Source organism: Jaculus jaculus, chromosome 11, assembly GCF_020740685.1.
Source record: "Jaculus jaculus isolate mJacJac1 chromosome 11, mJacJac1.mat.Y.cur, whole genome shotgun sequence".
In the NCBI taxonomy this organism is placed as follows: domain Eukaryota; kingdom Metazoa; phylum Chordata; class Mammalia; order Rodentia; family Dipodidae; genus Jaculus; species Jaculus jaculus.
The window spans coordinates 48,154,834-48,177,694 of NC_059112.1; the positions used below are offsets into that span (position 1 = coordinate 48,154,834).

The window sequence follows — 22,861 nt, forward strand, 5'->3', positions numbered from 1 at the left end:
CTTTACCCCAAATAAAATTAGCAAAATTTTCTTAGTCAAATTTCAATGACAATGTTAAATGTATATTTAAAAAAAGCTTTCCCAAAGGAACATTCAACTTTCAATTTTTTTAAAGATATAGATTTAGTTATTTAGTTAGTATTTACCATGACATCTGAAACTATGCCTGAAACTAATCTTTGCAGGGAAAAAAGAAAGTTATTGAGTCTGTCTGGATAAATGTACTTTCAATTCGTTTTATTAAAAAAAAAAAAAACTGTATATTTTGTTTTGTCATGTTTCTAAGACCCAGAAAATTGTTTAGTTATAATAAATTTGTTTCAGCCACTTATGAAGAGAAACACAGTACATTCTATCCAAATGAAAAACATTGTTAACAGTATTTTTGAGTTTCAGTGAAGATACACTTATCTCTTATTAGCTCAATATATTCAGATTTCATTAATAATGAATTTTGCTGCCAACTGGCCTCCTATAAAGAAAAAAAAAACATAAAAATCAGCAGTTTAAGTCTACCTTAAGTTTAACAAAAAAAAAAACACACCAAAAATCAATAAAAAGATTAGTACTTCTATCATGAAAGATTAACTATATTTTTCAATATAACTTGGCCTCTAATGAATAAAAATGGCTTGGGCTGGAGAGATGGCTTAGTGGCTAAGGCACTTGCCTCCGAAGCCTAAGGACCCAGGCTTGATTCCCCAAAACCCACATAAGCCAGATGCACAGGGTGGCACATGTGCACAAGGTGGCGCATGCATCTAGAGTTCAATTTCAGTGGCTAGAGGCTTAGGGCATCAATTCTCTCTCTCTTGCTCATAAGAAATTTCAAAAAAATAATCATTGATAAGTTCATCAAATTAGTGAAATTGGAAAAACAACTCATATTTTCAAAACATAGAAGGAAAATTTAAGAATGTATCTACTATTTTCTGAGAGTAAGACCTGTCAAAGCAGAGGTCTACTACTGATTCCTCTGGACGAATTCCAAACATGCTACCATCTCTGCACCCCCTTAGTTTCCACACTCTTATGTCCCTCACAGGATAGCCATCTACTAGATCCTCACTTGAGGTTTTAAGATGAAGTAATTCCCTTCTGCCTTGCTAACAAGTGTTTACACACATTTCTTAGGTCAATTTTCATTACTGAAACTTAACACATAGTTTCCTAACCCAAAATACCCACTTTTCAATAATATAAAATCTTCCAATGATATAACCTTAAAAGTACTTTATATAGATAAATAACTGAGTCAATTACTGATTAACTTCTTTTGATCCTAGGCTATTTTGAGTACCCTGACAAGAGCTTAAAAATCATACCAGAGAATAGTATACAAGCTATAGGCAAAACATCAGGATTTCTTCTGCATTTCATTAAAACATCACACACAAATATTTTTAGTTTGTTAAAAAACAATCAGGGCTAGAGAGAGAGTCCAGCGGTTAAGGTGCTTGCCTGCAATGCCTAGTAACCTAGGTTTGATTCCCTAGTACCCATAGTAAATAAAGCCAGATGCACAAAGTGATGTATGCATCTGGAGTTCTTTTGCAGTGGTTAGAGCCCCTGGAACACACATTCTCATTCCTATTCTCTCTCTCCCTCCATGAAAATAATTTTTAAAAATGTGTTTTTAGGGCCTGGAGAGATGGCTTAGTGGTTAAGGCACTTGCCTGCAAAGCCAGAGGACCTAGATTCAATTCCCCAGGACCCTTATAAACCAGATATAAAAGGTGGTGCATGTGCTGGAGGCCCTGGTAAGCCCATCTGCCTCGCTCTCTCTCTTTCAAATAAACAAAAATGTTTCTAAAATATATTTTTAAAAGATCAGACAAATAACTAATCCTTGAAAAGTTATAAAGATACATTGTTTAACAAAAAGTATACTTTAAGCAAAGGCTAGTAAGCTAGAAAAGAGATATAAAGGGAAGAGAAAGGAAGGGAGGGGGGTACTTAATAGGATGGTATTGTAAATATGTAAGAATAGATTAATGGGGGTGAAAAGGCCCAAGTGAGATCACGAGAAGAGATTGAGTAAAGGAAAGGTGGAAGAGGAGCTAATCAAAATCTAAGAGGATATAAATAAATCATATGGAACCTACTTTTTTGGATAATGGAACACTCAGGAGCCATAGATTGTTACTAGAAAATTTTCAGTGCCAGGGATGGGATACCTTCCAGTGAGTTGTTGGCCAGAGAGATCCCTGATGCCCCCAAAACATTACAGGCCATTGCCGAGGCCCTTGGTTTCCCACCAGGAATCGATGGTAAGACCGTATTGCTGAATACTCCACATACTTGGGCTGCAAGACCACTGAAAAATCCTGCTGGAACTGAGCTGATAAACTACTCCATGTAGACCCACTGACAGAAAGCTGGAAGAACCCATTCTGCATGCAGTTCAATGGGGGAGAGAGAAATCACCAATGAAGATACTCAACAGTGCACACTGCAAGCCTTATATTTGGCCAGCCAGGCCAAATGAGCCAACAGGTGCAAGAGTGGCACATCTGTCATGGTGGAAACCACCTGCTTCTAATTGGACTGGAGGCCCGCTCCATGGGAGGAAATACATTCCTTATATTGAAAACCTAAATCAGGGGCGTTCATGAGCCCCAGGGGTGCAATATTTGCTGCTATCTGGCTAAATGTGTATACTATGCTCATCAAACTGCCCAGTAAGCACTTCTGTTAATGTTCATACCCTTATATTAATGCTACTCTCACTTTTGGTTGAGAATCTTCTCTTTTCAGATGGCAGTGACCTTGGGATGATTCAGAAGGCATCATGGTGTTTGAAAGAAGTTAACAGGAGTGCTCAGCACTACAATATCTCTATCACACCTTCCAAGGCTCAGGGTCCATTGTGGAAAAGGTGGCGGGATGAATGTAAGGGCCAAAGGAAGGGTAGGACTCCTTACAACATGCTCCTCCAGACACAAAATGACCTGAATATCCATGACCTCACACTGCTTTAAACTACCTATACAAGACCATCATAATAAGAGGAAAAGATTATGACATCAAATTAAGAGAGAGAGTAATTGAGAGGAGCAGGGGATATGATGGAGAATGGAGTTTCAAAGGGGAAAGTGGGGGGAGGGAGGACATTACCATGGGATATTGTTTAAAATCATGGAAGCTGTTAATAAAAAAAAAAAAAAAAAAAGTTAAGTATAGTTTAGCCCGGTGTGGTGGCGCATGCCTTTAATACCAGCACTTGGGAGGCAGAGGAAGGAGGATTGCTGTGAGTTCAAGGCAACCCTGAGACTACATAGTGAATTCCAGGTCAGCCTGAGCTATGCTGAGACCCTATCCCAGATAATAAAACAACAACAAAAAAGTAGTATACTATAATTCTTTAAGACCTAAGTTCCACAACAAGGTTTTATTAACTATTTTGATATGAAAATATATAAAATATGAAATGGTCTTGAAAAGACCTCTCACATTAGCTTGGGTTTGACAATCCCTAGTTATTCTAAGGTATTAAACAAAAAAAGAAAGAAAGAAAAAAACAGCATCAAGACTTTTAGAGGCTGGGGAAGGTAGCTCAGTACAAAAAGTACTTGCCTCTAAACATAAAGACCTGAAATTGATCCTTAGAACCCACATAAAAATGTTGGGTATGGTAGTGAATGCTTGACATTCTAGCACTGGAGAGACAAGACAGGATCCCTGAGGCTCACTGGCCAATAAGTTAAGACTAACTGGCAAGCCCCAAGCCAATGAGAGAGACCCTGTCTCAAAAAGAGGTGGGCGACATTCCTAAGAACATCACCAAAGGCTATCCTTTGGCCTACAGACATGCACACATTCATATGAACGCATACCACAAAACACACACACACAGGCACACATATGTTTTGTTTTTGTTTTCTTTTAAAAAAGACTTCTACAGGGCTCTGTCAAGTGGGATATGAGTACATAACATTCCAGGAATTTCTTCAATGATAGATTTTATTCCAGTTCTGTCTGAAATGACTAAAGCATTCATACTGATACTGTGCCATCAAAGATTAAAGACTGAAAATGTATCATTTATAATTTTAGCTTTAATGGTTAATTGAATTTATTAGATATTCATTGAAGTAGTTACATGGTATTTTCTTTGTTGCAAAACAAAAAAGTTAATGTAACTGTCTACCTGTAATTTTTATCAACTTGACTATAAGTTATAATTTTTTATCTCACTTTTAGAGTGATATATAAATGGTCAATCTAACAGTTTAAGATTTTAAGGCCAATCTTCTACAAAGCCAAGAACTGGAAATAGGGAACTTATTGTTTTAATTATAGTCCACCTATCATATTTAAGTAGCCAAAGATCCAAAGTATCAGGGAAAAGGCAAAAGCTATATATATCACCACCATTTCATCAAGCACACAGTATAAAAATAACATTTACAAGGTGATAGATATTATAAGTAATCTAAGGAGGACTGGAGAGATGGAGAGATACTTCACTTTGCAACAAATTTAAATATATAGCCAAATAGTATAAATGACATCTGAGCAAAGTACCAAGATTACTCTTTCAGTTCATTTGTTTATTTTTTATAGGTAGGTACCTACTATAGCCAAGGCTGATCTGCAACCCACTCTGTAGCCCAGGCTGGCCTCAAACTCATGGTGACCCTCCTACCTCAAACTCCTAAGTGCAGGTATTAAAGGTATTTGCCACTAAATCTGTCTCACAACCCATTTAGAAAAGAACTTCAGGAGCCTAGTTAACATAATAAGTAGCATATCCATCTCATAAAAACCTCATCACCATTTCAAAAATAACATTAGCATTCCATGTTCCCACAAGGACTCACAAAAATATAAATTTTTCTTTGATATAACAGTATAACAATATGAGATAAAAATAAACAGAGATATATAAAATTTCATTATAGAATTTAAGATGCATTATCTCCATAATCTTTCATGAAATGATAAAAAACCTACACAGATTTTCTGACAGATATACAGTTTTAATTTTCTTTGAAATAAACCACAAATCAGTTAACAAATTCCAGGACACATGACTTCCCCAATATGCAATTTCCGTTTCTTAGCAATCCCATAAGCAACATTAAAGGATGCTACAAGGTAAGGTCTTATACTTGGATAAAAATCCATTAGTAGAATTTGGCCTGTAAAAACAATCTTTTCATGACATCACAATCCTTGTCACATGAATTTTCAAGACACCCACACAATCCTCTACTTTGGAACCTAAATGTAACTGTTTACCAGCAACTTACAATAAAATTTCTGGCAGTTTTGTTTTTACGTTGTTAGACAATGTTAGAATAGTGGAAACTGAACAGATGCATGCTTCAAGCTCAGCCCCAACTTTTTATTATCTTTGTGGATGTCATATGTGCGTGTTAGTGTAGGCAAGTACCACAGCACATTTATGGAGATTTGAAGAAAACCTAGAGTGTCAGTCCTCACTTTCTACCTTGTGTTTGAGGCAGGGGCTCTTACTGTTCACCACTGTGAACATCAGACTGACTGGCACACTCGGGAGGCAGAGGTAGGTGGATTACCGTGAGTTCAAGGCCACCCTGAGACTCCATAGTGAATTCCAGGTCAGCCTGGGCTAGAGTGAGACCCTTGCTCAAAAAACCAAACACCAAAAAGAAAAGAAAAGCAGGAAAGAAAGGGTCATTGAGTTTGCAACGTGATCTTGTGTTCTGGAAACAGCCATGGGCAATGTGAAGCAGGTATGCTGGATGACTACATGGAGACCCAATGAAAGTTGGACTGAATGCATTGCATTTTACACCATGGATGGTTAACAGTTTATGGGGGCCAGGGGCAAAATGTGGTGGTTTGAGTCAGGTGTTCCCATAAACTTCGGTGTTCTGAATGCTAGGTTCCCAGCTGATAGAGATTAGGGAATTAGCACCTCTTGGAGGCAGTGTATTTTGGGGGGCAAGTTTGTGGGTTTTATAGCCAGTTTCCCCTTGCCAGTGTTTGGTACAATGTCCTGTTGCCAAGGGGTGATGGCTATCCTCTGCTCATGCCATCATTTTCCCCTGCCATCATGGAGCTTCTCCGTTGAGCCTGTGAGCCAAAATAAACCTTTTTGTTATTCCCACAAGCTACTCTTCATCAGGTGATTTCTACCAGCAATATGAACCTGACTGCACATGGGTTCTGGTAAAACTCAGATCATCATGCCTGCATAGCACGCACATGCACTTTATCCACTATGCCATCTCCCCAGCCTAGGCTCAAGTATTTGAAAAGACAGATGTCCAGAAATCAAAGAGTTTGTCAAATGCACTCCAGTGGTAAACTTTATTCCACCTCCTGTTGCCTACTCAAGAGTATTACAGGGCTGGAAAGACAGCTCAGTCAGTAAAGTGCTTGCCTTGCAAGCATGAGGACCTGAGTTTGATCCCTGAAACCCCAGTCAAAAAGCTAGGCATGGTTAGCATGCACTTGTAATCTCAGCACTGGAAAGCTAGTCTAGGCCATGTGGTTGAGTTCCAGGCCTGTGAAGACTGTTTCTAAGCAAAAGGCCCCTGAGGAAGAACAATGGAGGTTTTCCTCTGGCCATGACAAACACACAAGTAAACAAGCTCATGTGAGCATGCAACACGCACACACACACACATACACACACACAAAACCAGCCACTGCTCTCATCCAATACTATCATTTTTTTTTTCTTTTTAGTGGGTAATGTTCTCAGTAGAAGAATTAAAACCAAAGCTCTTCTTTTTACCCTATATCTTTCTCTGCCCACCATATTATTTCTATTCTCCATACAGGGGAAGAAATAGAATTTTAAAAAAAACCTCCAAAATAATTTTAATAACTCTCCTGTAACTGTCCCTTCAAGCTACACAAACCAGATTTTCTGCCCCATAAAATATCCTCATTAATATCAAACACTTCTTGTAAGAAACAGTTAAGAATTCTCATCAACTTGTTAACAGCTATGTACAGTTGGGTTTCTCGCTAAAACTGTGGGCTGGAGAGATGACTTAGTGGTTAAGGCACTTGCCTGCCAAGCCTAAGGACTCAGGTGTGATTCTCCAGAACCCACATAAGCCAGATGCACATAGTGGTGCATGTGTCTGGAATTTGTTTGCAATAGCTAAAAACCCTGGTGCATCCATTCATATTCTCTCTCTTTCTCAAATAAATAAGCTTTTAAAAACATTTTTTTTTATTTTTATCTTTACATTTCATCCAAGACAGTATACTTTCCCTGTACTGTCTATTTCACCTTAATCTTACTGGGTTTTTTTCACCTCCCTACCTTACTTATGACCAGAGCCCTAAGATTCTACAAAGTAAAGATCTCTTCTGAACCTGTATTCAGTTGTCAGACAATATTTAGGCTCAAAGCACTGGATACTATCAAATCTTCAATAAAATATACTTTGAGACTCATCTTGCCAGCTTGTAGCTGTCCTTTTCCTTTACACTCCAAACTCAAATACAAATGCCTATTCACTATATTCACTTGTATTTTAAATTTCAAGCTTGTTATAGATAAAACCAAACTCCTTATTTCAACTACCTGCCCTAAAACCTATTCATTTTCTTCATAATAGGACAGGGCAATTTCATTTTTTCAGTTACATGCCACATGATATTCATGAGCAAACCCTATAGATTTTATCTTCAAACTTAGATTATCATCTGTTTTGGTAATTTCAGGTATCAATTTGGCTATATTACTAATTATCTAGAGAACTACCGAAGAATTGCTTTATGTATGAGAGTGTTTCTGAAAGACATTAGAATATGAATCAATGATTAAATGAGAAAAATCTATCCTCAATGTGGCAGTCACTATTCAATCAGCTGCACAACTAGACAGAATTCTTCTGTACTTAGAATTCCAGTTTCCACCTTTGGACTCTACGTTGCATACCAGCAGCCCCACATGTTCTGAGGCCTTCAGACTCACTCTTGCTCTTTCTTGCCAGCTGCTGTGGAAAATGAGATGTGCAGCCTCTGTTCTATCATCTTTTCCTTGCCATGATGAAAGCATCCCCTCAAGACTGCAAGCCAAAAGTAACCCTTTCCTTCCATCAACTGCTTTTGCTCAGGTGTTTTGTCCTGGCAACATAAAGGTAACTACAACATACTCTCCACCTGAACACAGAACTCATTGATTTGGCTAGTCTCCCTATATCCCCCAAAGATCTGCCAGCCTTCACCTTCCAAACATTAGAATTACAGGCATATCACCACATCCAGTATCTATGTGGGTTCTGGGATCCAAAGTTAGATCCTCACCCTTCCACAGCAAGCACTTTACCAACAAAGCCATCTTCCCAGCCCTAAAGTTTATTCTTAAAAATTCCTCCGATATGAGCGCAAGTGTCACTCTATTACCAAGGCCTATTTTCTACTTAAAAGTCTCTCTCCCTCTTCTCTCCTTATTACTACTGCTCTGCGTTACTTTTCTCTGACATATTAAAAACTCACCTTTCATTGTGGGTTCCCCTTTCTGGAACATTAGCATAAAGTTTTATCTTAGTTTTCATTATCACTTGCTATCACATTTTTGCTAAGTTAAGAACAGTACTAGCATATAATATACACTCAATAAGTACTTGCTATATGACATTCTAAATTGGTGTTTCATCTTTTTTTAAAGACATCTTAATAAAAAAAGATAAAAACCGAGTTCTATCCACAATCATTAATGTGCATCTGAATAAATTAGTATTATCACCAGAAATACAGAGCATTTCAAGAAATAAAATTAAGATTTTTGTCACAAAATAAATCCTACCTGCAAGAGCAACACAAAGTGTTTACTTGCAAAATCCTGATTCTGTAGTCCACAGCATCCCAAACACAAAACAGCCAAATTTCTTACTATAGGATGAACACTTATTATTCCAGGGAGAACCTAAAATGAATTAGAATATAAGTTGGACCAGGGTAAGAAATTTACAGAAGTATATTAAAATCATAGTCAAATGATAATTTCCATGATTGTGTAGGGATATTTGATTCCATGTTGACTATTAACTTAAAGAAGTCATTTCTGGTGAAAAATGGAAAGGGTTCAACTGCAGTGGCTAACGTCCTGGCGCACCAACTGTCTCTCTGATAAATATAAATAAATAAATAAAGGCTATTTTAAAAGAAAATCTTTCCCAGCTACTTGAGAGGCTCAAATAGGAAGGCTACTTAACCCCAGGTATTAAAGATGAGTTTAAGCAATGCAGTTAGACACCATGGCAAAAAGAATATAAAAATATTAATAACAAATTCTTTACATGGGACTCAAAGTAACCATCTCAGCCTTTCTCTACAGAATTCTAACACTTCAAGTATTCTTTGGTTCAGAATCTCCTCTACTATTCAATGAATGAAAATATTCTACATTTCTTTCCAGTATGAATGTTTTTAGAAAAAAAATCTAAGTTCTTTACATGAATTATCTTATTCATATAATATCAAATAGTCACTATATTTACAAATCTTTTCCATTTCTATGTATTAGATGTTTAAAATCATTCATTCTTTTGACTGCTAATGAACATACTATATAGACAAGTATAAAGCCTCAAAGGCCACCAACGTACCAAAGATTCAACGATGCCATTCATGGAAGCGCTGATACCAACTGAAATGGACATTTGCTTCAACAGTTCATAGCATAAAATCAGACACTTCTGCAATGTTTCAGCATCATTCTACAATAAAGACAAATTGTTCAGCATTAGTCAGAGTTCCCTTCTCCCTTTTCCTTAAATGTTTACTTTCTTAAGAGGCACAATGGTATGCCCAAGGTGATCATATCCAACTATATACCTCCATGTTATGAACTGGCCTAGCTATTTTCAAATTTTCAGATTTGTATAAACAACTACTCTAAAATTTTTCCTCCTGAATGTTCACAGGCTCCTCAAACTTACCCTTTCTAAAATGGAATTCACTCATTACTCAAGTCTCTCTTTTGTATATGCTATCATCATGTCACTACCATCTATCCACATGTCCAAAGTAAAAGTTCTTACGATGCTGTGGGGATGAATTGAGGGAATATTTTTTATGGACCTTACAATAATTTTTCTGATTATTATTGCTATTAGATGCTAAATTTCTTACTTGTAACTTGTTAATTTTACAACTATGTAATCTTCCTGCTTAAACAATGTTACTAGGTTTCCTTTGCCTTGCTGTATCTTTGGCCTCAACAGTACAAATGATCAAAATTGACAAGCAATATTTAGAGATGCTGATTAATCTTAAACTATGCTCTGACCAATTTCCTCAGTTGCCTGATTGGACTCTCAACTCAAAACAAGCATATATGCATAAGAAGAGCTGACCACAATTGAGGGAAATGAAGTCACTAAGGTCCCACAGATCTGTTGAAGACAACAGGTGGGCTTAATGTGATTACATTGTGATGCAGAGTGTCTGTTTTAGATCAGCAGAATCCAACAGGTCATTCCCCTAAATCCCTTCCTTTAACAAATGTTTAAAAATTATCCAAGCTTTGCTCATACAATGTACTAATTGTTTACATATTACTGGTTTTTGGGTGTCCAATAAAATTGCTGCTGAGTACCTGTATGCAGAAGAAGCCACAGCCACAGTAATATCAGAACAGCAGTGACAGCAGATGCAGCGGATTTACTAATGGCTTAAACTAAACTTCTCTTCAGCTTCTTTTTCCTTGGGAAGCTGCTAGAGGGGACTAGCTCACTCCTGGCATTGATGTACCAGAAATTAGTTCTCCCACTTCTAGAAGCAGTTTGCCTACTTCTGAGTAGGAAAATTCCAAAGTTAGTCTTCCATAAATTTAAGTCTGTGTTCCTCAAATAGGGCACAATACAATCTTGGTTCCCTCTTCTTTCTATTACTAAACTACATGACTCTCAAGTACATCACTTCTTTCTGTATCCATCATCATCTTGTTCACACTGCTATCCTCTCATGCCATGCTGTGATAATTTCCACAAGTACTAAGCAAATCTAGGCTTTTATCATTCCAATCCATGCCCTAACAGTGCTCATCCTGGTAAAAACAGAGTATTCTATCCTAATCCTTAATTTACTAGTGATTCACCATGATCTTTGAATAAGGCACAAATTCATTTCTGTTTTGTTGTTTTTGGTCTTGGGTTTTTGTTGTTCTTTTTGAGGTAGGGTCATCCTCTAGGCCAGCCTGACCTGGAACTTGCTTTATAGCCCAGCCTGGCCTCAAACTCGTGGCAATCCCTGTACCTCAGTCTTCCAAATGAGGGCATTACAAGCATGAACAACTGTATTCAGCTTATTGACTATACAAGGCTTTACATAGCCTGGCCCTAAATGATTCCTCTTATTTATCTTTTTAATTTTTTTTTATTTTTATTGAGTTGAAAGCAACAGAGAAAGAGAGGCAGATTGAGAGAGAGAGAGAGAGAGAGAGAATGGACACGCCAGGGCCTCCAGCCACTGCAAACAAACTCCAGACACGTGCGCCCCTTGTGCATCTGCCTAACATGGGTCCTGGGGAATTGAACCTCGAATTGGGGTCCTTAGGCTTCACAGGCACGCACTTAACTGCTAAACCATCTCTCCAGCCCCTCTTATTTATCTTTTTCTCTCCCTCAATTCTTCCTTTTTTAAGATTTTTTTTTTATGTTTTGGTTTTTTGAGATAGGGTTTCACTCTAGCCCAGGCTGGCCTGGAATTCACTAGAGTCTCAGGGTGACCTTGAACTCATGGCGATCCTCCCTACCTCTGCCTCCCAAGTGCTGGGATTAAAGGCATGTGCCACCATGCTCAGCAAGATTTATTTTTATTTATTAGAGAGAGAGAGAGAGTGAGAAAATTGGTGGGCCAGGGCCTATAGCCACTGCAAACTAACTCCAGACACATGCACCACCACATGTATCTGGCTTACATGGGACCTGGAGAATCAAACCTGGGTCCTTAGGCTTTGCAGGAAAGTACCTTAAATGCTAAGCCCTCTCTCCAGCCCTCCCTCACTTCTTTAGTCATGTATACCTGAAGGTTAATTTTTTTTCCTTAAACTGTATGCCATCATATATGTCATTGGATCTGTCTACAATATTAACTACACTAATAACACATTATGGAAAGATAACATAGAATACATTAAAACATAACTTTAAGGTTAGAGAGAGGGCTTAGCAGTTAAGGCACTTGCCTGTGAAGCCTAAGGATTCATGCTCGACTCTCCAGGTCCCACATAAGCCAGCACATGCACACAAGGTGGTGCACGATTGTGGAGTTCAACTGCAGTGGCTAGATTCCCTGGTGTGCCAATATCCATTCCCCCCCCCGCCGCCTCTCTCTCTCTCTCTCTCTCTCTCTCTCTCTCTCTCTCTCTCTCATAAAAAAAAAAAAAAGTACAACTTTGGAGCAACTTCTTAGGTTTGAAGGACCAGAGTGATCGGAGGCAAGTAAATTTACCCTTGTAAAATAAAAATCACTATGAAGTGCTTTAAAAAGTAGTCAATGGATTGCCAGAGAAAACAAACCTGTTAGCAATTAGGTTGTATTATTTGTTAAGGTTAATATTGATTGTCAACTTGATTGGAGTGAGAAGTATCTAGAAATTTAGTAAGGCACTTTCTGCTGTCTGTGTCTTTGAAGTTATGAATAGAGACAACCAACAAGAAGACGACTTACACTGAATGAGTGACACCACCCCACAGGCTACAGGAGTAAATGGAATAAAAGAAGGAAAAGGAAAGATCTCTGTTTCTTGGCTGCCATGTGGACTGCTCTGCTCAGCCATGCTTTACCACACTCTAAAAAATAAACTATAATAATAATAAACCATAAAATAAAATAAACCATAAGCCAATGCTTCCCTTTTTCCTTGATTGTGCCATCTATTATACTATGCTGTAACTGTATTACAATACTTAAATTCCTCCAATAGAACACATGGACACATAATACCCAAAGGAAGTAAACTTAAAAGGGATGACATTAATCATGAGCATTTACAAAACCCTTCTTTTTTTCCCCTTAGGGGTGAAGATGTTGCTAGGGGTCAAACTCAAGTCCTTGCACACGATACATACTATATTATATCCCTTATATGTTTGAAGCAAGGAAGGACCTCATTTATTTAACCAAGGCTGGTCTTGAACTCAAGATCCTACAAGTACTGATATAGCAATACTGTCCCACTATTTTCTTAATTTGAATTTTTAGACTCTATGTTAAGTTTTTGTTATTTTGCCTCTTAAAATTTAATAACCCAGATTTTGTAAACAAAAAAGCTCTTACCTATAAAAAAAAAAATAAATTCAAGAGCCAGACGTGGTGGCACATACCTTTAATCCCAGCACTCAGGAGGCAGAAGTAGGAGGATCACCATGAGTTCAGGGCTACCCTGAGACTACATAATGAATTCTAGGTCAGCCTAAGCTAAAGTGAGAACCTACCTCAAAAAAAAAAATTCTGTCAGTCGCTTTTATTAGAAAAGTAAGGAGTTAGAATAAAGATATTGTTTCCAAGTAGAGAGGCCAAAGTCATAACATAAATTATAGAGATTTCTGTTTGTTTGTTTTTTGTTTGCCCTGTAATTTCTCTGCATCTCTCTCCCTTCTCTCTTAAATAAAGAAATATTTAAAAAATCTTAATTGAAGTTAATATCAAATATAACTTGTTAAAATAAATTCAACAGAAAAAATATTCCAGTTAAGAGATTAATTTATAAAACAACTAAGTTTAAAAAAAAGACTGTGGGAAAGCTTTAACTGTTATTAGCTATCAAGCTAAGTATTTAATTAAAAAATAACCAAAGTAAACTGGGTGTAGTGGTGCACACCTTTACTATTATTAGCACTTGGGAGGCAGAGGTACGAGGATCCCTGTGAATTCCAGGTCAGCCTGGCTAGAGTGAGACCCTACATCAAAAAACAAAAAAGTAAAATAAATAACTAAAATTATTTTAAAAATAGAACTGGCATTTCTAAAAGCAATAATGACTAATTAAGCTTTCAAAACATATATGATGAAACATTCATCAGACATTTTTTAATATTTACTTATTTATATGGGGTAGGGGCAGAGGATGAGCATGCCAGGGCCTCTAGCTTCTGCAAACAAAATCCAGACACATGTGCCACCTTACACATCTGGCTTACATGAATACTGGGGAATCTAACCTGAGTCTTTAGGCTTTGCAGGTAAGCACCTTAACCACTGAGTCATCTCTCCAGCCCGTCCAAAAAATTTTTCATATCAATAGATCACAGACTTTCCCTAAGTGAAAGATAGATACAATTTCCTTTTTTGAACCATTCAAGACAAATAAATGAATAAAAATAGAAGTATTGGGCTGAGGAGAAAGCTCAGGAGTTAAAGCACTTGCTTAACCATGAAATACAATTACGTTCTCACTGTCAGAATAAAGTACCTGACCAAAAACAGCTTTATGGGAAGAAAGTGTTTATTTCAGGCTTATACTCTTGAGAAGTTTCATGATAGCAGGAAAAGTATGGAATAAGCTGAGGCTGGACATCACCTCTGTCAGAGCAGGTAGAAAACTGCAGTAGGAGAATAAGCCAACTAGTGCTGGCAATCTAGGGGCTTATTAATAAACCTGAAGGTCAACCCCAAGCAGTAAATCCCCTCCAGCCAGGCTCCACCTCCCAAACTGCTATCACTTGGAGACCAAGCATTCAGAACACATGAGTTTATGGGGTACATCTGGGATTCAATATGGGATTCAAACCACTCTACCCCATAAAGCCAGATGCACAAATGGCACATTCATCTGGAGTTCATTTGCATTGGTTAAGAGGCCCTAGTTCACTCATTCTCATTCTCTTTCATTTATATAATCATGCTCTATCTCCTTACAAATACATAAATAAATTTATTTAAAAAAAAAAAAAAACAGAAGCCGGGCATGGTAGCACACGCCTTTAATCCCAGCACTCAGGAGGCAGAGATAGGAGGATCACCGTGAGTTTGAGGCCGCCATGAAACTACATAACATAGTGAATTCCAGTACAGCCTGAGCTAAAGTGAAACCCTACCTCAGGGGGAAAAAAAAAAAAAAAAACAGAGGTAACTACAAAAAGACCAATTACCATGGTAGGAAAGAAAATTTTCAGACTCTTAAGGAAAATCATGACAAAGGAGCAAATAAGGTCGTAGATACAGTAATTAAAATTAAGACCTTTTCCAAACTCCAAAAATATAAAGGAACTGGAGACTAAAAAGTTTCCTTCTTCATTTTAATTCACATTGCTTTTACAAATCACTCCAAAGTAAATAAACTCTAGAAGCACATTTAAAGAAAATAAAGTATGGGGGCTCAAAAGACGGCTCAGCAGTTAAGGCACTTGCCCATAAAGCCTAAGGACCCAGGTTCAGTTCCCCCAGTACGCATATATAGTCAGATGCACAAAGTGGGAAATCAATCTGTAGTTCGTTTGCAGTGGCTGAAGGCCCTGGCATACCCATTCTCTCTGTCTGTCTCTCTTCTCTCTCTCTCTCTCTTTCTCTCTCTCTGCTTGCAAATAAGTAAATAAAATAATTTTTTAAAAAGAAAAAAGGAAAGTTTGGTTGCAATAGTAAAAGCTAAAATTTAGTATGAAAAGATTAGATATACCTTCTCTATGTGGACTTCCTTAATTTCAAGTTGCTCTGTCTCTTTTAAGAGGTTTATTCTGGCATCTTCCAATGTTTGTATTTCATCTTTTAATTTTGAGGCCTGATTAAAATCTTGTATAGCAATGCAATTTTCCAAGGCTTCTTTTGCTTCAATAAGTTTAACTTTTATTTCAGCTATCTAAAGACAGATATAAATTGATCATTTGAACAATATAAAAATTAGTATGAAAATCTATAGTACACCAAGTGTTTTCAAGTATCTCAAAAACTCAATCATACAGGGTTTTAATTTTATTGAAATAGAACAGTAATCTTACAGACTGCTATAATCTGAAAACATTTTTGCTATCTCTTTAGTAAAATATTTAATCAATAATTTGACTTTGTGAGGACAAGTTGAAAATTGTATAGCAAAAAGAAAAAATATTACTAAAGCACTACTTTAAGGCTTACCTTGAGTTCTTTCTTTCTTGACACAGATGGATCAACACCAACATTAACAATGGGCGCATGAATCTCTGAAATAGTTTCTGTAACCTGATAAAGTTATAATTCAAAGTAAAAGCTGTAAAATATGTTTTACATCAGCAAATAATAACAAACGGCTACAAAAATTTCCAAATATTTGCCATCTATTGGAAAACGTGGCAAAAATATATTAAATTAGCAAACATTTTAATGGCTAGACAATTTTAATGATGATTAATCTTTACTGCCACCTTAATTGGATTTGAAGTCACCTAAGAGACACACCTATGGGTGTACCATGAAGTGTGTTCCCAGAGAGGTTTAACAGAGAAAGAAAAATGCACCCACAACGAGGCACCACTTTCCAGCAGACAGCCCAGAAATAAAAAGGTCTGTGGAAAAACAAATGTTGCCTGCCTGCCTTCACTTCTTCCTCAGCGTATTTAACTGCTGCTACTGCCATCCTCTGCTAATTCCAGATCCTAGGTTCTTCAGTCTTCCAATGCACACTGAATACCATCAACCTTACCAGGCTCAGCATCGACTGGGATGAGGCATCCAGTTTTGTGGGCTGAAAAGCTAGTGTGTCTAATGTGTACGTAACCACTGTTGGACTACCTAGCTCCTATCCCAAAAGCAAATCTATTAAATCTCCTTTGATAATATTTATATATGTGTGTTTATATTCTGTTGGTAGGTACTGTTTCTCTAGAGAATCCTGCCTGATACCTATCTTGATACCAAATAGGGCTACTGCTGTGATAAACTTGATCATATGGCCAGTAGGCTTTGGAACTAGTTTGCAGGAGGAATATAGAATAGTTTGTAACTGTCAATTAATGAAGCCCTAGAATGTTGAAAGCAGAATTTAATGGGTCATTATGGTAAGAATGAGGAAGACAAAATGGAAAAAGATACTTGTAAAGTCTAATGGCCCAGGTTTGAACCCCCAGTACCCACTTAAAGCCACATGCACAGAGTGGCACGTGCATCTGGAGTTTGTGTGCAGCTAAAAGAAAACAGGAGGCCCTGGTGTGCCCATTTTCTCCCTTTACTCTCTCTAAGTAAAAAAAGCATATATATATATATATATATATATATATATATATATATATATATATATAATTTATATATATTTATTTATATATATTTATATTATTTATATTTATATATATATAAGTTAAATGCAGACACCAGAGCACTAGAGACTGTCCCCACAAAGTTTTAGAGAATAAGAACTCTAACAGGAATTGGGTTAGAGGTCATTGTGTAACACTGTCCAAAAAAAAAAAAAAATCTGGATGGTTTCTGCCAATTTCCTAAAGCCCTGAGATGAGGCTAAAGTCAAAGTTAGTGGACCAAGTGGTTAGGCAGAGGAATTTCAAAATAGCAGAAGAACATCAGGCTATGGCAGAATTATTGCTTACTGCTCACAGTCAGACCTTGTGAGAGAAAGCAGAAATGATGAAAAATGAAAAGTTTCAGAAGGTAAAGAGCTTGACTGAGTTTCTAAAGTTGGAGAAAAAGTAGGTTTAGAATGCCCTCAGACCCTTCACTAAGACAATAAGAAAGGTGCCTTGGGCTGGAGAGATGGCTTAGTGGTTAAGCACTTGCCTGTGAAGCCTAAGGACTCCAGTTCAAGGCTCGATTCTCCAGGACCCACATTAGCCAGATGCACAAGGGGGCGCATGCATCTGGAGTTCGTTTGCAGTGACTGGAAGCCCTGGTGCGCACATCCTCTCTATCTGTCTCTTCCTCTCTCTCTCTGTCACTATCAAATAAATAAATAAAAATAAACAAAAAAAGTTTAAAAAAAAAAAAGAAAGGTGCTTTGAGGGCAAAAGCCTACCCATTGAAGGCTCCAACTTATGAAAATGCAAATTCAATTGAAAGGAGAGACTGCACTGAGAAGGGTTCCCTGAGCAGGAAGACACCATGATTAAATGGCTGCCTACAAAGGTGTTTTCCCAGGTTCAGCCTGCAAGGTACAGCAAAACTTGGAAGGATCATCATAATGTACTGGCTTTGCAGATATGGAAGATACATACATAAGGGGATCATGGAGGCTGTTCAGCAAAGTTTCAGGAATGCACTGAGGACAGATAATGTGTGGTAGAGTCAAATTCCTTGCCCAGATGATACTAATAGAACAATGAAGCTATGAAGGTGAGAAGGTGGAGCCTAAATTCAAACGAATACCACAGGATATTGAAGATGCCAACACTGTGGGATGTGCACTGCATAAAGCTGGAAACAAGAGATAGCAGACATGGAGTGGCAAAGATATGCAAAACTATTGGGAGCCCAGATGATTCCAACACAAGCCCCACAGGATGGACATGGAGCTATTTAGGACTTACTCTGCTGGTTTCAGCCTTGATACCATTCCAAACGACAATCCAAGGTGAGGAAGAAAGCACACTTGCCCACATTTACATGGCCAGTTTCCCACCCCATTTCCAGTGCCCCACCCACATCCCTTGTGGTTTTGGTTGATTTTTTTTTTTTTTTTTGTAGATTTGATTATTCTTTTTCTTTTCTTTTTTTTACTTTCTCACTTTCTTTTTAGGTTTGTTGTTTTTGCTTTTATCATGCCTTTTTCTTTTTTATTATTGATGATGTTCTTTTTATGGATTTTAATGTCCCAAGAGTATAGTCACTCTAATTGCATATGGGAATTGATAGGTGAAAATTTATACATCTTGTTAAGCTAGTATATTTAAATCTTCTATTGCAAGTAGGGATTCCAGAATTGATCTCATTCCCACCTTGGGCAGTGCATAGTACTGGGTAACCTGGACGCAGGGGAGCTTCCACGTTGGTACCCAGCCCACAAACTTAGCAACAACAATACACATGGTAACCCATCCAGTATATGCTGCCACCATCACCAATAGGGACCCCAGAGCTAATTTCTCTCCAAAACCTACCCAATGTGCACAAGAATTTCTCCTACCCCACTGGCATTACAAGTCCTCACTCCTTGGCCTAGCCTGCCTGTCTGCCTACATCTCCCTGAGTAGAGACTTCCTAGCTGATCAAACTCCAAATCTTGGGTCCTGAGTACATCAGACCTCCTAGGCTCTAGCACAGACCACCTTCCCCTTACCCAGGCTGCACATACAAGAGTAGGCCTACTAAGCTTCAACTGTACCCAGCCCAAACCTATGGAGAGAATGACATCCCCACATCAACTCCGATTAAAACTGACAAGGACATTCACAAGGCTCCACAAGAGCAGCTATTGATACATTCTGAGCAGGAAAGAGGACCATCTTGCGATGGGCAAATCCCAATACAAAATAATTCAAGACACCAAGCCAAAAGATCCCATTAAGAATGCCTAGGCCTATAATGGAAGCCTTCAATGAAAACATAGGGGAAATTCCAGACACAGAATTCAAAAATAAATTAATAATAAGCATATTAAACAAAGTTCATGACACTATGAATAAAGAATAAATGGCTAGATGAAATGGAAGAGAATCAACAAAAAGAACTCAATGGGCAGCTTTTGGAGGAGAATCAACAAAAAACTAAACTCAATGGTCAGCAGAACAAACTCAGTGAGGACCTGATGAAATGCAGGAATGATGTTCAAAACACCATAGGAAAGTCAAACAGAAATGAAAATGTAATTCAATGAAGAGATGGAGATGATGAAGAAAACAATGGAAAACAAAAGTAAAATATCTCATTTTAAAGACTCCCAAGAAAGCCTCATAAATAGAACAATCTTGTGGAAGACAGACAATCAGAGTTCAAGGACAAGACAGAGGAAATACACAAATAAACAAGTACAAAAGAACATGCAAACACAACATGAGGGAACATCTTAAACATGTGGGACATCTTAAAAATAACCAAACATACAGGTCATGAGCATGCAAGAAGGGAAGAATTAACTATAAATATACAAAGGGTATAGACAATATCTTCAACAAAATTACTGAAGAAACTATTCCTAAAGTTATAGAGACCCATCCAGGTGCAGGAGGCATAAAGTATGCCAAATACACAGCACCATAGAAGAAATTCCTCATTTAACATTATAGTTAAAAACACTAAACACTTAAAATAGAAACTACAAGGCTGCATGGAAAAAAAGAACAATTTGTAACTTATAAAGGTATTTTCCAATGGAAACTAAAAGCCAGATGAAGGAGAAAGAAAAAACCTTTTCATGATGAAAGACAGCATTATCAATACATGAGCACCAAGCAAGCCCTAAGGGGAATACCGCATGGAGTACTCCACATGGAAGAGAACAAATACATTCATGAAGCTATAGGAGGGAAAAAGCAATAATCAAAACTAGAAAAGATGTATAAGCAGATGATCAAGAAAACACCAAAATCCACAAAGTCTCCAATTGACAGGGATTAACTAACACCTCTCAATTATAACTCTGAACATCAATGGAGTCAACTCCCCAGTCGAAAGACACAGGTTAACAGGCTAGAGTAGAAAACAGGATCCATCCATTTGCAAGAAACCCACCTGTGTATTAAAGACACCTTAGGATAAAAGGATGAAAAAAAAAAGATATTTCAAAGAAATGGAAATAGGAACTAAGCAGGTGTACTAAAATCTAACAACCTTCTCTAAAACAGAACATATATTAGGACAAAAAGCAAGTCTACACAAACTCAGGAAAATAAACACAACTCCCTTTATTAATTTAGAATATATGGTCATAAAGCTAGAAATCAACAAGAGGTAAACAATAGAAAATACACTGAGTACTGGAGATTTAACAACTCACTATTAAAAAATGAACAGGGGCTGGAGAGATGGCTTAGCAGTTCAGTGCTTGCCTGTGAAGCCTAAAGACCCCGGTTCAAGGCTCGGTTCCCCAGGTCCCACGTTAGCCAGATGCACAAGGGGGCGCACGCATCTGGAGTTTGTTTGCAGAGGCTGGAAGCCGTGGCGTGCCCATTCTCTCTCTCCCTCTATCCGTCTTTCTGTGTCTGTCACTCTCAAATAAATAAATTAAAAATTAAAAAAAAATAGAAAATAGTACCCTTTAAAAAAAATTAACAGGTCATGGAAGAAATCAAAAAGGAAATTTAAAAATTTCTTTAACTGAATGCCGATAAAAACACAACCAAGATACCAAAACAATGGCAGTCCTGAGGGGCATGTTTATAACACCAAATGCCTACCTTACCAAGACAGAGAGATCTCAACAAATAACTATCCACCTGAAGTCTTTGAAAATAAACAAGAACAATCCAAACCCAAAAGTACTAGATAGAAAGAAATAAGCAGGATCAGAGCAGAAGCCAATGAATTGGAAATAAAGAAAAAAAATGATGAATCGAAGAGCTGATTCTTAAAAAAAAAATAAAGATAAATTCCAGGCCAAATTAATCAAAAGGAAAACAGAGAAGACTCAACTCAATTGATTAGAAGTGAAAAGAAAATGTTAAACTAGATAAATAGGAACATCATCAAGATATAGTTCAAATACCTATACTGCACAATAGAAAATCTGAAAGAAATAGCTGAATTCCTTGATTCATACCACCCAAAAGAGATAAGTTACATGAACAGAGCTATGACTTCTAACTAGATTAAAGAATTAAAAGCATTCCAACAAAAAAAGTCTGAGCCCAGACAGATTCCCTGCTGAATTCCACCAAATCTTCACTGAAGAACTAAAATCACTTTTTCTTGTTATTCCACAAAATTGAAAGAAAGGAATGCTCCCTTGACTCCTTTAAAGCCAACACCAAAACCAGATAGAGAGCCAGCAAGAAAGGAAAATTATAGACCAATAAGCCCTGCTGAACACAGATGCAAAAATTCTCAACAAAACTAGTATAAATCAAACCCAACAATACATCTAAAGTTACATCCTCCTTGACCAAATAAGTTTCATCCTAGAGATTCAGGGATGGTTCAACATATGGAAACTAGTAAATGTAATATATCACAAAAGATTTAAACACAGAAATCACACCATCCTTTCAATAAACGCAGATAATACTGGAAAGACTAGGGATGAAGGGATCATATATCAACATAATAAGGGCTATAACATACCTAAGGCTCATATCATACTAAATAGGGAAAAACATGAAAGGAAGTATTCCTATGGAGGTCTAGAATAAGACAGGGGTGCCCATTCTCACCACTGCTTTTCAATACAGTACTTGAAGTCTTACTTCAAGCAATAAAAGAGAAAGAAATAAAAGGAATACAAATTGGAAAGGAAGAAGTCAAACTAGTCCTATTTGCCAATAATACAATTCTATACTCAAAGACTCTACCAAAAACCTTCTAGTGAGAATAAATTCTCTCAGCAAAGTAGCAGGAATATAAAACCAACACATAAAAATTAGTAGCCTTCTTCATAATAGTAAGGACATATGAAGAAAGAAATAAGGGAAGCAATCCTATTTACAACAGCCACAAAAAAAAAGTTGAGGGATATCCCTAAGTATGTGAAAGACCTATACAGTGAAAACAAAAACACTAAAGGAATAAATTAAGAAGACAGAAGAGCATGGACTGATTCCCTATACTCATAGAGTAGAAGAATTAGTATTGTGAAAATTACTACCCTTAAAAAGGCAATACAATTGCAAATAAAATTCTAGCAATATTCTTCAGAGGTAGAAAATTAATTTCACAACGGATATAGTGGCACAAAAGGACTCAGAAAGCCAAATTATCGGTAGCAAAAGGAATATTACTGCAGGTATCACCATACCTGCCGGATATCATGTATACAAAGCCATAGTAACAAACACAGCATGGTATAGGAACAAAAACAGACACATAGATCAATGGAATGAAACAGAAGATC

At 37.3% G+C, this 22,861-nt stretch overlaps 1 protein-coding gene across 2 annotated transcripts in view; it reads right to left on the reverse strand.

Moving 5' to 3' along the window:
• Ncapg (non-SMC condensin I complex subunit G) overlaps positions 1-22,861 on the reverse strand; it is a 61,436-nt gene that overhangs the window by 11,270 nt on the left and 27,305 nt on the right. For both annotated transcript variants that reach the window (XM_045161589.1, XM_004656081.3), the window contains exons 10-13: positions 16,033-16,116; positions 15,578-15,757; positions 9,564-9,674; positions 8,762-8,881 (exon numbers count right to left, since the gene is read on the reverse strand). In XM_045161589.1, coding sequence (XP_045017524.1) covers positions 8,762-8,881; positions 9,564-9,674; positions 15,578-15,757; positions 16,033-16,116 — 495 coding nt within the window. The remainder of the gene's footprint in view (positions 1-8,761; positions 8,882-9,563; positions 9,675-15,577; positions 15,758-16,032; positions 16,117-22,861) is intronic.